Genomic DNA, 15,966 nt, shown 5'->3' with positions numbered 1-15,966 from the left:
GTTTGTTAAGTTTATTTCATAGTTTTGGGGCTTTTTTTGCCTGATGTACTTATTTTCCAGGTAAACCAGTCTGTGAAACATCTGCTTTCCTTGTACGCTGTTAGACTTCAAATTGCCAAACAATTAATGGTACAAAAGACAAAAAAAATAAATAAGCAAAGCTCAGTTTTCTCGGCTGTAGCAGCTCAAAGAAGAACAGGTTTTGAAGCAGATCTATATTCTTCCAAAACAGATTGTTCAATATCACAGTTGCTGTACCCCAGAAAAACCAATCTAGCTAAAGTACAGGCTACTACAACATAAACTACAACAGCCAGACTGTCAGTGTCAGTTAGGGTTGCCACCTGAATTGCATTACCTGTCTCGCTTAATGAATTTTTAGTTTTACTTGCTAGTTACCAAAAGCACACGCATGGGAGCGGGAATTACTTCCTGTGATGATCCTCTCCATCCATCAGTCATATGCAGCTTGCTGATTTGCTTTATTTGTTTGTTTGGGTTCTCTTATACATTTTCAAGCAATATGATTTCATGCCATGTTGTTTAGATGCTCTCAGGATTGAATCGCTGTCCCTAGCAATTAAACAATAAAATCGATTTAATGAAGCAGTTCACACTCACTTTACATGATGATTAGTGGCACGTTTTTGTTTTTCAATATACAGATTTTAGTCAGTTTATGGACAGTTTTAAAATGGGCCACATTCATAAAATGTTTGTAAGGAATGTTTTGTAGAGGACTGTTTTTTAAAGCTCATTTAAACTAAGAGAATGTTTATAAAAAATACAAATAAAAATGTAAATAAAAAGGTACAGGTTGTGGTTTTTAAAAGCTATAGATTTTTTTTTTATTATTTACAAATATTTAAAGAGCATTAAATAAACAAGACCGCAGACTGAGAATACATTTTGATCTTTGACAGCGCCAAAGGCCTTATTTCCTGCAAGTGAAGTGTAGCAATGTAAAATTGAACCCTTGCTGTGAATCAGTCTGAACAATATTAAACCCAGGAATGTCTGTTATACTAATTTAAGTCTGCTCCTAGCTCATATATTGGCAGTTTATATTGCACTTCTTTGGTGGACTTTGTAACAAATAATTGACACATAAGAGTTAAAAAGTCTGCAGTAAATATTATCCACTTAATTGAGACAGTTCAGCAGCTGAACATTTTTTAGTTCAAGCAAAAAAATAAATACCTTGCTGTTTACTCTTGCATGCTGGATATTTTAATAACATATTTTATTATCGTCTGAGAAATATTACCTGACAGCAACACAGAAGTTTGAATTTCAAACTGTAATAACTTGGCAAAGGGGAAAGGAAATTAGACAGGCTCTAGAGGTTAAAATCTAATTCAAGCCTTGTGTTGAATATTGTTAAATATCTAATACTGACTATGCGTGCGCAGTTGTCTCTGATTGAAATGCAAGAGAGCAGAACAGGCGCCGGTGATGGTAAGCTGATTTACCTTTTAGAAAAATGTGGCTTCTTAGTGTAATATATAATATTATATATTAGATTTTTCAAAATTACAGCAATATAGCTTTAAGGTTTTTGCTTTTTTTGCACACTTTTCTTCCCAGTTATTTGTTTTATGAGTGTGTGTTTAAGCCAAGAGCATTTAGATGTAACAGTCGGTCGTTTCTCTTTGTAATACAGCATGGAGTAAAGTTGTTTAGTTTTCCCGTATGTTCTGTGTGCAATTATACTTGCAACTCCACTACAAAATAAAACTTGATTGGAACAGAGAAATGCCTCCATATACAGTAAACAGAGAGACAGAGGGGAGAGAGATAGATGTCGTCAAAAGTTTGCATACCCCAATGTGTGGAAATATACACACGTTGGGGATTTAAACTGTTGATGGCAACTTTGTTGTCAACACTTTGTGCTTAAGCATTTGTTTATTTCTTTCTAAATAAAACCCAATTTCTACCCGAACATTTATTCTTTCTTGAGTATTGTGACAGGCTGGCTTTAGTGATGACCTCAGACCAGAAATGAACACACAGCACTGCAAGTGAAAATAATGAATGAAAGCGCTGTTGCACAGTTTATTATAAATAAAAAGGTTTGAACAAAATTCAGGACATGGCACTTTAGCCAAAATAAACAGACAAACAAAACGAACAGACACTAACAAACAGGGACAAACACTAAACAAACACGTACCACGTAGCAATTGCTTTTTATACTTGAATTATCTCCTCACTCTCTCCCGTTCCTTCGCCCTGAACACACAACCCCGAGTGAATGAAATGTGCATCTATATATACAATTGTGCTGGGATTCAATTACCAATGAATTATTCACTTGAATCCCAGCACATGAACTAATCTGTGAAAACCCTGTGTTCGCATATTAAAGTACTTTAAATGCATGTGAAGTGAAGTGCAATCCCCGTGCCTAAATACAATTATACATTTTAAATAACTTGTGCTGCACACACCCATTCATATCCTGTGCAGCAATATCTATACACCAACATTAACACATCACACGCAACATATAACACAGAAATGCACACAGGGGCGGGGCACATTGCCACAGTATATATAAAAAAGTCCTCCCGCCCTAAAGTATATTAGATCTTTGTTTCTAGTTTTGTATATTTTACACAAGCATACAGTGATTAAAAAGAGGTGACGGAGACAAAAAATAAGTTTCTATGATGCTTCAAATTCCAGATTCCATAGTAAGAGTTCATGAAAATCAGCTGTAGTTCTAAAGGAAACCGTTCTGATTTATTAACCCAGCACTTTATTAGGTTCTGTTTCTTGAAGTTCTATCTCCCAAGTAAAGTCAATAACACCTCAGATAAGAGGTTAATTAAAATAGATTCGTCTTGAAGGTCACATGAGTCATCAGTTAATAGAGGGATATGCTTTGTGAAGTTGTCCCTGCGGCCAAAAAATATGTATTTGCTCTTGATACAAAGCCATTTCTGATTTAAATGATCTCATCATTGCTGGTAGTGATAAGTGCATTTTCTAATTTGTGTCAGGCTTGCATCAGTTTTCTGTGGCTTTTATACCTGACCAAAAGCAAAAAAGAGACACTACTTGAAAGAACAAACACAATTAGATTAAATTCAAAAGTAGAGCTATCAGTATGTTGAAAAGGTTGATGACAATGATACATATAAAAAGTATGTACAGCATAGTATAGAATAAGAATTACTGGTGTCCCAGAGTGGCTCACCTGGTATAATCACGGCCACAGGGTGAGTCATACAGTCAGGGGAGTACAGGTTGCGCTATGGATTCTGGATGGAGTTTGCATTGGCTCTGGTGCTCCTGCGGATTAGGGAGCCAAAACTGTCAGGAACTATTTCTCCTCATCGCACTACACTATTGCATTGCTACACCTACTTTTCTAGGCGTTTGTAAACAACTTTGAATGTTGAGGAGGTTTACTTTTTAAGTTACAAAAATGAAAGAGATTAGAAATGTGTGCATCTCAGTGTGGTGATGAAAATTAAATCCAAATTGACTGTGTCACTGGGATCCCCTTAGGGTTGTAGTTCCAATATAGTTACAGTATATTATTATTATTATTATTATTATTATTATTATTATTATTATTATTATTATTATTATTATTATTTATTTCTTAGCAGACGCCCTTATCCAGGGCGACTTATAATCGTAAGCAAATACATTTCAAGTGTTACAATACAAGTAATACAATAAGAGCAAGAAATACAGTAACTTTTGTTCAAGCAAAGTACAAGTGTGACAAACCACAATTCAATAATACAGCAGATAATAGTGATAGTGACATCAGGATATGATTAAATAGTGATAGTTACATCAGGGTATGATTAAATACAAAGCACTACAGGTTAAACACTTGGCAGATTACAGTATTCTGAAGTACAGAATTAAATGCAGTAAAATAGGGGGCAGATAAGAGCAAAATAAAGCACATTTACATGAAGGGTGATAGTGTCCCAGGATACAAACAGAGGAGTTCTACAGGTGCTGTTTGAAGAGGTGAGTCTTAAGGAGGCGCCGGAATGTGGTCAGGGACTGGGCAGTCCTGACATCTGTAGGAAGGTCATTCCACCACTGCGGAGCAAGGGTGGAGAAGGAGCAGGCTCTGGAGGCAGGGGAGCGTAGCGGTGGTAGAGCTAGTCTTCTAGTGCAGGCGGAGCGGAGAGCTCGAGTGGGGGTGTAGGGAGAGATGAGGGTCTGGAGGTAGCTGGGTGCAGTCTGGTCAAGGCATCTGTAGGCTAGTACAAGAGTCTTGAACTGGATCTGAGCGGTTATCGGGAGCCAGTGGAGCGAGTGGAGTAGTGGAGTAGCGTGGGCGAAGCGAGGCAGAGAGAACACCAGGCGGGCAGCAGAGTTCTGGATGAGCTGGAGCGGACGGGTGGCGGACGCAGGGAGGCCAGCCAGGAGGGAGTTGCAGTAGTCTAGGCGGGAGAGTACCAGGGCCTGGACCAGGAGCTGGGTAGCATAGTTGGTGAGGAAGGGTGGCACGGTGGCGTAGTGGTTAGCGCTGCTGACTCACAGCACCAGGGTCCTAGGTTCAAATCCGGCCTACGGTACTGTCTGTGTGGAGTTTGCATGTTCTCCCCGTGTTCGCGTGGGTTTTCTCCGGGTACTCCGGTTTCCTCCCACAGTCCAAAGACATGCTGTCCAGGTTGATTGGTCACTCTAAATTGCCCTTTGTGTGTGTGGTGCCCTGCGATGGACTGGCGTCCCGTCCAGGGTGTAGTCTTGCCTTGCGCCCTGTGTATGCTGGGTCAGGCTCCGGCTCACCGCGACCCTGTAAAGGAGTAAGCAGTTAATGATAATGGATGGAATATTATTATTATTATTATTGTAGCGTCAGAGTAGGTCATAATATCATTCTGTGTATGAAAGTAACATAATTGAAATATAATCTTAAACCATTCTCTGTGTCTTCTTGGTTTTTGGTCACAAACTCCCCCACTGATAAATATTTTTTTTTAAAAAGAGTCATAAACTAACTGCTGAACAAATGGATTATCTTCACGATTGCTGAATGACTCCTTTGGCATTGCAAGCCAGACAGTTTTGGGTGCTTTGACACCTAAGACAGGAACCAGTCCATCTCATAAATCCAGCCGACAGGGGGCGGAATAGCGGACCAATGGAGAACAAGGGGCAGCGTCGGAACGAGAACAACCAATGAAACACTCCACGTGGACTCAGGCACCGCCCAAAATAACCAAACTATCCAATCACAGTGGTAAAGAGAACATTACAAAAGTATGAGCGTGACACTCAAACAGCGCTCCAACATGAAATCCAAGGTTCTGATACACAAACCAGTCTTTGAACTGTGATAATCCGGAGATCCAGCCTGAGATCAGCTGGAACAGAGATACCGTTTTCAGACACTCTAATACACTCTAATACGAGATAATGTGTAAGACGTCTAAAATCATAAAAGTACTTGTAATCAAATCTCTAACTTAGCCCTGATTGATCACTGGAGAAAGAGTTGGATGAACATTTGAAGTCGACATAAATTGAAATATATTAAATGTATTGAGCTAGCAGTGCCGGAGTTTGCAGTGGAATATCCCAGACATAACCGGATGAAGAGTGCACATATTGGTGGAGGAATTGCTGTTTCAGTGGAATACCTAAATAGTTAATGACTCTAGTTCTTTGCAAACAAATTTCTTTGTACCCTGAAGTGGAAACGAAACGCGAGGAAGGCAAACTCCCAGAACCTGGACTTGTCCTTGCCCTCAGAAGAGGCTTTGAGTGCCTGTATTGTTGAAGACACGGATCAGCTGGATGAGGCAGTGCACGTCCGTTAAGTATTCAATGAGTAGTGTTTTAATCTTCTTATGAATTCGAGAATAAGCAGACCTTAAAGTAAAATTAATGTTTTGTTTTAAGTGGAATGTAAGAAAAGTATTATTGCTTTCAATTCATACTTTGAGTTAATGAACACTATAGTATTTGTTTGTATGTGATTTATACAAATTGATGAGAGTTTCATAAGGCAATTATCATTCTGCGTTTAAGGCTAGAATCCAAATTTATCTGTTTTGATTATAGATAATTCTCGATAGGTTGTCTGGACGCAAAGAGCGTCTTTATTTCGCAAGAGTGAGAATTGCCTTCTGAACCAAAATTATACATATTGAGACTGGCTTAATGATGCTTTGATTATCAAATATTAACAAAAGTAAATATTTGTGTTACTAACGATACCCCTGTTAAGACTAACCTTCGTCTTAAATAGCTGTCAGGAATGCAGTTGTAACCTTAAGGGAATCTCCCATAAATTACGTTGGATCGCTGATCAACCAGCGGGAGTGGGGTGTCGTTGTTTAAACTACCTTTTCTGTACTGTTTAGTTTAGTTCATTCTTCCTTTCTGTGTTATTTTAGTTTAGTTGTTGCACCTTTTAATTTTTCCTTTAATTTAGTTTTATTTCTAATAAAACTGTTCCTTTGTATTCACTAGAAACGTTGTTATTTTGATAAAGGTCGGGTTCTACATGACACAAATTCAAAACAAGGTATTTTATTATTACAATTTAACAACATAAGAACATAAGAAAGTTTACAAACGAGAGGAGGTCATTCGGCCCATCTTGCTCGTTTGGTTGTTAGTAGCTTATTGATCCCAGAATCTCATCAAGCAGCTTCTTGAAGGATCCCAGGGTGTCAGCTTCAACAACATTACTGGGGAGTTGGTTCCAGACCCTCACAATTCTCTGTGTAAAAAAGTGCCTCCTATTTTCTGTTCTGAATGCCCCTTTATCTAATCTCCATTTGTGACCCCTGGTCCTTGTTTCTTTTTTCAGGTCAAAGAAGTCCCCTGTGTTGACATTGTCAATACCTTTTAGAATTTTGAATGCTTGAATCAGATCACTGCATAGTCTTCTTTGTTCAAGACTGAATAGATTAAATTATTTTAGCCTGTCTACATACAACATGCCTTTTAAACCTGGGATAATTCTGGTTGCTCTTCTTTGCACTCTTTCTAGAGCAGCAATATCCTTTTTGTAACGAGGTGACCAGAACTGAACACAATATTCTAGATGAGGTCTTACTAATGCATTGTAAAGTTTTAACATTACTTCCCTTGTATATTTGTATTTAAACTAGTCCAAATACAAATATACCTTGCACACTACATTAATATTGATATTCAAATTATTATTATTTATGTATTTATTTATTTATTTATTTATTTATTTATTTGGCAGATGCCTTTATCCAATATTGCACATTCAAAGTGTAAGAAAGACAAAAGATGAATAATCTACCTTTCTATTAGATGGGTAATTTGATGTATCCTTAAATATCAACAGAACACAACTCCCAGTAGTGACATGTAAGAAGTCCAATACTGTTGTGATCCTTTTTGAGGACACTCTGAGTTTTGTTGGACCTGCTTTACACCAGCTACCAGCACTGGTCAAAAAATTTAATTTCATGAAGGTGAACCAATTTCAGCATCCTAAATTATTCTACAACAGCTGACTGAAATGTATTATACAGTAGGACAGCAGCGTGCTAAATACTCCTCTGTCTCCCTTACTTCTCCCATGTGGCACACTGGACAAGGTTTTTTTTATATCTATTGACCGTCCTCTGTTTTGTATATTTCTCTCGAACATCTGTTCGGGTGACAGGTTGGAGATTAAAAGACTGACATCAAAGGAGATTTTGCTTTCTTCTCCAAAGAAGCTGTTGTCCTTTTCACACTGTCCTGCTGCTGTCAAGTACTGATGTCCCTCTGGATTGTGTGGGTGGGGCAGTGTCTCATTAGCCATCATACATAACTACTTTATTATTATTATTATTATTATTATTTATTTCTTAGCAGACGCCCTTATCCAGGGCGACTTACAATCGTAAGCAAAAACATTTCAAGCGTTACAATACAAGTAATACAATAAGAGCAAGAAATACAATAACTTTTGTTCAAGTAAAGTACAAGTTTGACAAACCACAATTCAATAATACAGCAGGTAATAGTGATAGTTACATCAGGATATGATTAAATAGTGATAGTTACATCAGGATGTGATTAAATACAAAGTACTACAGGTTAAACACTTGGCAGATTACAGTATTCTGAAGTACAGGATTAAAATGCAGTAAAATAGGGGCTGATAAGAGCAAAATAAAGCACATTTACATGAAGGGTGATAGTGTCCCAGGATACAAACAGAGGAGTTCTACAGGTGCTCTTTGAAGAGGTGAGTCTTAAGGAGGCGCCGGAATGTGGTCAGGGACTGGGCAGTCCTGACATCTGTAGGAAGGTCATTCCACCACTGCGGAGCAAGGGTGGAGAAGGAGCGGGCTTTGGAGGCAGGGGAGCGTAGCGGTGGTAGAGCTAGTCTTCTAGTGCAGGCGGAGCGGAGAGGTCGAGTGGGGGTGTAGGGAGAGATGAGGGTCTGGAGGTAGCTGGGTGCAGACTGGTCAAGGCATCTGTAGGCTAGTACAAGAGTCTTGAACTGGATGCGAGCGGTGATCGGGAGCCAGTGGAGCGAGCGGAGTAGTGGAGTAGCGTGGGCGAAGCGAGGCAGAGAGAACACCAGGCGGGCAGCAGAGTTCTGGATGAGCTGGAGCGGACGGGTGGCGGACGCAGGGAGGCCAGCCAGGAGGGAGTTGCAGTAGTCTAGGCGGGAGAGTACCAGGGCCTGGACCAGGAGCTGGGTAGCATAGTTGGTGAGGAAGGGTCGGATTCTTCGGATGTTGCTCAAGAAGAATCTGCAAGTGCGTGCCAGAGTGGAGATGTGCTGGGAATAAGAGAGGCAGGGGTCCAGGGTGACTCCAAGGTTCTTAGCTGAGGAAGAGGGAGAGAGTGTGGTAGATTCCAGAGGAACAGAGATGGAGAGATCAGAGGAGGGGGAGGAGGAGGGAAAGAAAAGGAGGTCAGATTTAGAGAGGTTGAGTTTGAGGTGATGCGAGTGCATCCAGGAGGAAATAGCAGACAGACAGGTAGAGATACGGGAGGAGATGGTGGAGTCAGAGGTGGGGAAGGAGAGAAAAATCTGAGCATCATCAGCATAGAAATGGTATGAGAAACCTTAGAATGCGATGAGGGGGCCCAGGGAGCGGGTGTAGAGAGAGAACAGGAGAGGACCCAAGACTGACCCTTGGGGGACTCCAGTTAAGAGAGGGTGAGGTGTGGAGGTTGCGCCACGCCAGGTTACCTGGTAAGTGCGGTTGGAGAGGTAGGAGGAGAACCAGGCCAGAGCAGTGCCAGAGATCCCCAGGTCAGCAAGAGATGATAGTAGAATAGAGTGATCAACAGTGTGATCCTGCAGTGTTCAGACTTGAAATTGCTCTTAAAAAGCTAGTTTACGATATGCATGCTTTTAAGATCAGATTTAAAGGCATTGATTTTTTAATGATATTCCACATTTATCTGGTTGGACTGCAGATGTGATTAATGGATGCATGGTGGAATAAGGTATTGGATTGTTCTGGTGGCAATTTGTTAGTGCCCTGTTTTGCCAGCTGAAAAGCTTGCTTAATGGACCTCTTTCAAAGAAAACTGCAATACATAAAACATTTGAATACCACCCTGTAATAGAGTCAACGTTCCGTCACTGGCTTCTTGCATGCATGTGTATTTTGCTGGAGAAAGCCAGACACTCTGTCTGTAACTTGATGCCAGCTGTGTGTTGTTTACAAGGACTTGCAGACGAGAACCGGTCGGCTGAGTTTCTTTGACTGGCTGGTGGATGTGTCCCGGTGGAGCGTCTCACTATAAAAACTAGCCCCTGACACACCCTTATGTGGACAGCCAGGACAAAAGAAGTCAATATTAGTGTGCAATGAGCAAACAAAGACACAATTAAAATGTTTTAAAACTGCTGATCATCGAGTGTGAACCCGGGATTGGGGTTTGTAATTTAAATGTGCCTGAAAAGAACAGGGGTTAGTTTAGGGATTTTTAAACCCTACTTTAAAATGATAGCTCGGAAGGGTGCGTCAGTGGGAACTCCTTTATAGTAGGAGCAGAGCACTGCAGTTTTCATGGCTCGCTTTTATTTTTAGCTGCTTTTGCAGCGTATTGTTTTTTGTTTTTGTATTTTGCTTAGATTTTCTGTACACTAGTTGTATCTTCACACATAACCTACCACTGCTGGTAGCGTCATGCGGTTTCCTTTGTGTTTGTTTATTATTTATTTATTTATTTATTTATTAGCAGACGCCCTTATCCAGGGTGACTTACAGTTTTTACAAAGTATCACATTACACAATATCACCTTACAGATAAGAGCAGTTATAAAGTACAGTAAAATCAGTAGAAAGTAAGATAACATTCAAATAAGAGCAAAATAAAGAAAACAGTAAATAATTACATTTAAGAGCGAATTCAACTAAGAGCAGTTGAACTTATAGTAAAGATATTTGCTTATAAGAGTAAATTCCATTAAGAGCACGGAGTAAGATAAATGGATAAGAACGATTTCAAATAAGAGCAATTACAAAAAGCGTGGATACGGATACCTTTAAGAGTAAAATCAACTACAAGATACAGAAAATAATTAAGAGCAGTAGGAGAATACAACAAAAATAAATAAATCTTCACATCTGAGTGACGTGTAAATGCCACTTCTGTCTCTCTGTCCTTCTGTCAGAGGATAACCCCTTACCTCACATTCCCTTATAAAAGTTTACCATAGTAAAAGCATACTGTAATAAAGCATAATAAAAGCATGATAAAGCATAGGTAAGCACTGTAAAGAATAACAAGGTATGGTAAAGCATAATAATAAACATAACAAACCCGGGTAATTGCATACTACAACTATGAGAAAGCAGAAATAGTGCTGTAAACTTTTATGAGGACAGTATCTACATGTGATATACTGTATGGGAGACCCTAATAGTAATGTGTTACAACCATCTGAAATTTCTTTGGATCAGATAGTTTATATCTAGGGCTTGAAGTTTTCAGGTTTTATTTTCGATCACATGATGTCCCTTTAAACTTATTTTGAGCCAATTCTGTTTCCTAATCAAACTCAGAAAAAGCTGTTAATTACAAAATAACACTTGTTTTTACCTTCATAGCCTGACAGAGCCTGATTCTGTTTCGCTTAATTTTTATTTCAAACAGACATGACAAATTACATTAATTGCTCATTGCTGATCTTAATTGCATTTCATTCTGCAGTCGCCTAGTTTATCGTTGTGCTTTTGTTATTTTCACTCGTTTAACACAGTTGTCTGACAGATTTTCTTTTCGGCATAAAATATCCAGTACGGAGTGTACACTGATAGCAAGTCCATCATTTTAAATCTTGATTTGTAGCAAAAAATGATCTTAAACACAGTCTTTAATTAGTACTTTTCTCTTTATTAGGATGCAGAGACAGCTTAACAACTACTAATTAACATTTAAAGGGCGGTAGAGATTTGAAAAATAGAAACCAAAAAGTTCAAGCTCTATTTCTATCTAATGGTTTGTACCAGATAGTTGTATCAAAGAGAAATAATGGGCCAGTCCACACTAAGGATTATTGATTGCTTTGTGCTACCAATGGTTCATGCCACCGAAGATGCCTGTGTGCTACAATTGCTCCTTTGTAATGCCATAGAAGACAATTACATTAACAGTGCTACTGCTTTGGCGCTGAAGGTACAGTAATACAATTAGGATGCATGTTTGCGTAACTTAAAGTGTTCATGTGCTTCACAAGAAAATGTGTCAGATAAAAATCACACAGAGTAAACCTGATGTAGGTAAACTGTTTAACTCAGCGGTCATGTTATCTTGTCAGAAAACAGAGTAAACAAGTCTGCTTTAATAATCTTTCAAGATGCTATCTGTTCAGATCTCACTGACAGCACACCATATCCTAATCATTACATTGCACACGGCAATACAACACAACACACACCCAGCGCCCACAAAACAGTACACAAACAACTACTGTATTTACATAATTTCCCCTTCTCGTCCACCCTGCTGTTGCAGGCAGGGCTTTTCCTGGAACTGGGGTTGGGGCAGGGATTGGGACTGACCCTGGAAATCAGGCTGAAGCTGATCCTGGATGTGGTTTTGTGAGTGGGTTGGGAACTGACTGCTTCTGATTGGTCTGTTTCACTCTAGTCACTCGCGACTGGCAGGAGACATAGAACACATTTCTATTCACGTGGAGTCGCTCGCTTCACCTAGACTGGCCACTCTCGTCGCTCGCAGTCGGTGTAGACGCACCCATACATTCCAGTCACTTCTAAATTATTCGCTCGCATCGCTTGCTTCCAGTGTAGATCCACCTTAAGACAAACACTTAAACCTCTAGTTCAGGGGTTAGCAGCCCAGGCTCTTTCAGTTCAAGCTATCACAGTTTTGGAGTGGAATGGAAGAGCCAAGGTTACCAACCCTAGATACAATTCCAGAATATACAACTTGCACACACAGGTAGTACCATGAAGCCGTAACTGTATTTTTTCCAACTAGGTGCCGGCGGCTGGTCTCCATTGGACAGTGACCATTATCAGTGGCTGCAGGTGGATCTTGGGAGCAGGAAGCAAGTTACTGCCATAGCAACGCAGGGTAGATACAGCAGCTCTGATTGGGTGACCCAGTACAGACTTCTCTATTGCGACACTGGAAGGAACTGGAAACCATACCATCAAGATGGCAATATTTGGGTAAGCGCACTGTAAAAGCATGGGCTTTTTTTAGATACATTTTTAGGATACATTTTGAAATTAATATTATTCCAAAATTGCTAAGTGTTAACTATTTGGAAGTAGAAAGTGCACTAAATAAGTTGTATTTATTAATATACAAAGAATGTTGTATTAATATTTCATAATGAATCGGCTCCTGCCATGAATCAGAAAAGATGAAATCCATGGAAAGTGTGCATTCAAACTAATGGGCAGGAATATAGTGGTAGATTATTGAAATAAACAGCCTCCCAAACTGTTGTTAAAAATGTACCAATTGTGAATATGGTATAGAAATCTAAAGTTCCTAACTAGCACCATTGTCATTTAAAATAAAAGCTAATTTAAAAGCCATGCAGCCATTGTGTATTATACTGAATAAATGCTGGATGATGGGAATCAGAAACCACACAGAATTGATAACGAATGGTATTTTTGTGATTGTTATGGAGTATCACAACCTGAACATGGGGGATGATCACTGGCATTCACGTTGCACCTTGTTTATATTGCTAAACCATGTATATGATAATCAAATTTGACAAAGTGGAGCTAAGTATACGTATTTTTTTTTTGCTCTCTTGTTTTTTTATGCCTCTTTAAAATTAAAGTTCAATTTAATGTCCTGTGTTTGCTCTACCTGTTTCAACTATTAAAAATAAACAAAAAACATAAGTTGACTGTATTGTCAAAGTCTATTTAAGTGTGCACTATTTTGAAATTCTAGATAATTAGCACAAATAAGAAACGCATTTTATAGTCAGTGACAATGATAATGGTAACAGAGGATAAACAAATCCACTTCTTATTTTCCAGCTGTGGTTTGATTTTTAGTAACAGAAGGTGCCAATTATTCTGCTTATTTCAATTTAGGTATTATAATATCTTTCCTCAAGCATCAGAACATTTGTTGTAAATCAAATCCAATCTATCAATAGTATATAAAATATAATCAATTCATGTCATTATCTTAATGATATAGGATTTAGGGATAAATGACCAAATAAAACATTATAATTTGGTAAGTTTATTCTTGATACACATTACTACAATTCCTCAATCATTAAAAAATAAAATAAAGCTATCCATAATTTCAAATGAAAAACATTTTGGTTGCCCTTTAGGGTATATCTGTGTAACAACTCTGTAATAACTACCAATGTTCCATGACCACAAAATGGTAACAACTGTTGGAATAAGTATGTACTTACATGGAAATTGTACACTGCCATTTAATTAGATCAGGTAACACAATGCTGTTCTCCACACAAGGCCATTTATTAGTATGTAATTATATAGATAATCATGCCCTGTAATTCAATGCTCCTGGTATTTTTATTTGAAAATAAAGACACATCTTTAAAAATCCAAAGTAGTAAATAATAATAATAATAATAATAATAATAATAATAATAATAATAATAATAATAATAATAATAATAATTTTGAAAGGAAAAGATTTTTGCAATTCATATATGTGTGTTAACAGGTTACATAGTAAACACAAAATTACAGCTTCTTTATATCACTTTTTATTTAGTGCTCTGAATGCAGTTGCTTAAATATTTATTGTTATATGTTGGTGGAAAGATAAGAGAGAACACATCTCTGCATGTCTTATTTTTTTCTGGTATTACACCCCGTGTTACTGCAGATGACAGAGTGATTTAACAAACTTCCAAAGTGTCACTGACTGACTTACAATCTGGCCAGCACATATATCTATTGACAAATGGCAGTTTTCCCCAACACATTCTCCATTATCAGATGGGTCACTGCTTATAAACCCCCTTATCAGCTGAAGGGTCTGATCATATTTCCATTTTAGAACTAACTGATGATAATGTGTCTCCTGACTTGCTCACATCACACTGAGCCTGTTGATTTATAACAGTTTAATACGCTCCTCGCGTGCTACACTAGAGCACAGCAAATCTGTGTTCTAATCACCCTTCACTCGTGCTTTATGGTGCAATTTGTATGGGGTGTGCACATTCTGTTTCCAGAAAAGAATAATAGTGGAGCACTATGAACAATGTATTCATATATTCAAATCTCCACAAAAAATCTCCAAAACTGCATAAAGCTTTAGTTCCAGATCAGGGTTCTGGTGACAAGCTTCTCCTGTTTAAAGATGTAATCACATCACTCTTCTTGCTCACAGGCCAATACGGAGACTTTGTTTTAGTGACTCTAGCGTTGTATTACTTGTATACTGTGTATGTTTACTACTGTATAGGAAGGTATCACATGGTGATGGTGAAAATGATCAGCCATCATCAGTCAACAGAAAAAAATATTTATCTTTGCATATGATTTGGATTTACTGAACCTTAACCAAAAGTTTTCTGACATGAACAAAACTCCCATTCTCCTCTAAAAAGTACAATATTGAGTATGATAGGGTATTTCCTTGCTGAGGGTTTACTTTGATTCTAGCATTGTTGTATGTACCAGTAAACATGTACCTTACAATAAAGTTTAAAGTTTCTATAAACTGTGGCATTTATAGGACTATGAAGTTCAGCACCTATGTCAGACTGTAGTTAATAGGGCTGTACATTTTTGTAGACGTCAGCTAATTATGTTACACAAGGTTGTCGTCAAAGATACAGCGACTCTGATGCACACCGGATATCTGCGTTGTTATCAGGAGTTGACAAAATTCCAAGGAAAGTAGGACAGGTGGCAACCCTATCAACCTGCTCATGTTAATCACTGGAATGGCAGTTTACCTCATCATAAACTGCAATGAGATGCGCAAACACTTTCAAAAACCTGGTAGCATTGTTTCTAGGAACCATCTTTTTAAATTAATTAGAATTGGTCTAAAATACAGCAGTTATGAAAGCTGTAGAGAGTACTAGTAAATGTGTTGCTGTAGTATAGTTTCTCAATACACTTCGACAGAAAAATCAATCTGATTATACTTTCTTATCAGAGTTAATATGGTTTCAATACCAACATGTATTGGCTATCTATTACATTTAATAAGACTATTCACATGAAATATTTACAATACCAGTGTTGCTACATATCAATCATAATGTAGTACTGATTCTCTTAAATGGTTAAACCAAAATCAATATAACAAATATTCAGTTTAAAATGCTAAAATGTATTAATTTTGTATCTTGTTATCAGGCAGTTACAAACAGTTCACCACCACTGAATTACAGCCAGAGACAACAATCATATTTTCCATCTCTGTGTTTAGTAAAAATATGATTTTGTCTGGGAAGCTAAGTTTTCTTTTGACCAAGACACACTTGTTGCAAATGTGCCTAATTAACTCATTACCACAGCTAGCAAAAACACA

At 38.2% G+C, this 15,966-nt stretch overlaps 1 protein-coding gene across 1 annotated transcript in view; it reads left to right on the top strand.

Annotated features, from left to right (window-relative positions):
• Nucleotides 1–15,966, top strand: part of LOC117394379 (contactin-associated protein-like 2) — a 545,795-nt gene that overhangs the window by 242,635 nt on the left and 287,194 nt on the right. The window contains exon 3 of the mRNA XM_033992589.3: nt 12,433–12,626. Coding sequence (XP_033848480.1) covers nt 12,433–12,626 — 194 coding nt within the window. The remainder of the gene's footprint in view (nt 1–12,432; nt 12,627–15,966) is intronic.

The sequence above is a fragment of the Acipenser ruthenus genome, chromosome 3 (genome assembly GCF_902713425.1).
Source record: "Acipenser ruthenus chromosome 3, fAciRut3.2 maternal haplotype, whole genome shotgun sequence".
Classification (NCBI taxonomy): domain Eukaryota; kingdom Metazoa; phylum Chordata; class Actinopteri; order Acipenseriformes; family Acipenseridae; genus Acipenser; species Acipenser ruthenus.
The sequence above is the reverse complement of the archived record's forward strand: the minus strand, read 5'-3'. Positions and strand labels throughout refer to the sequence as shown.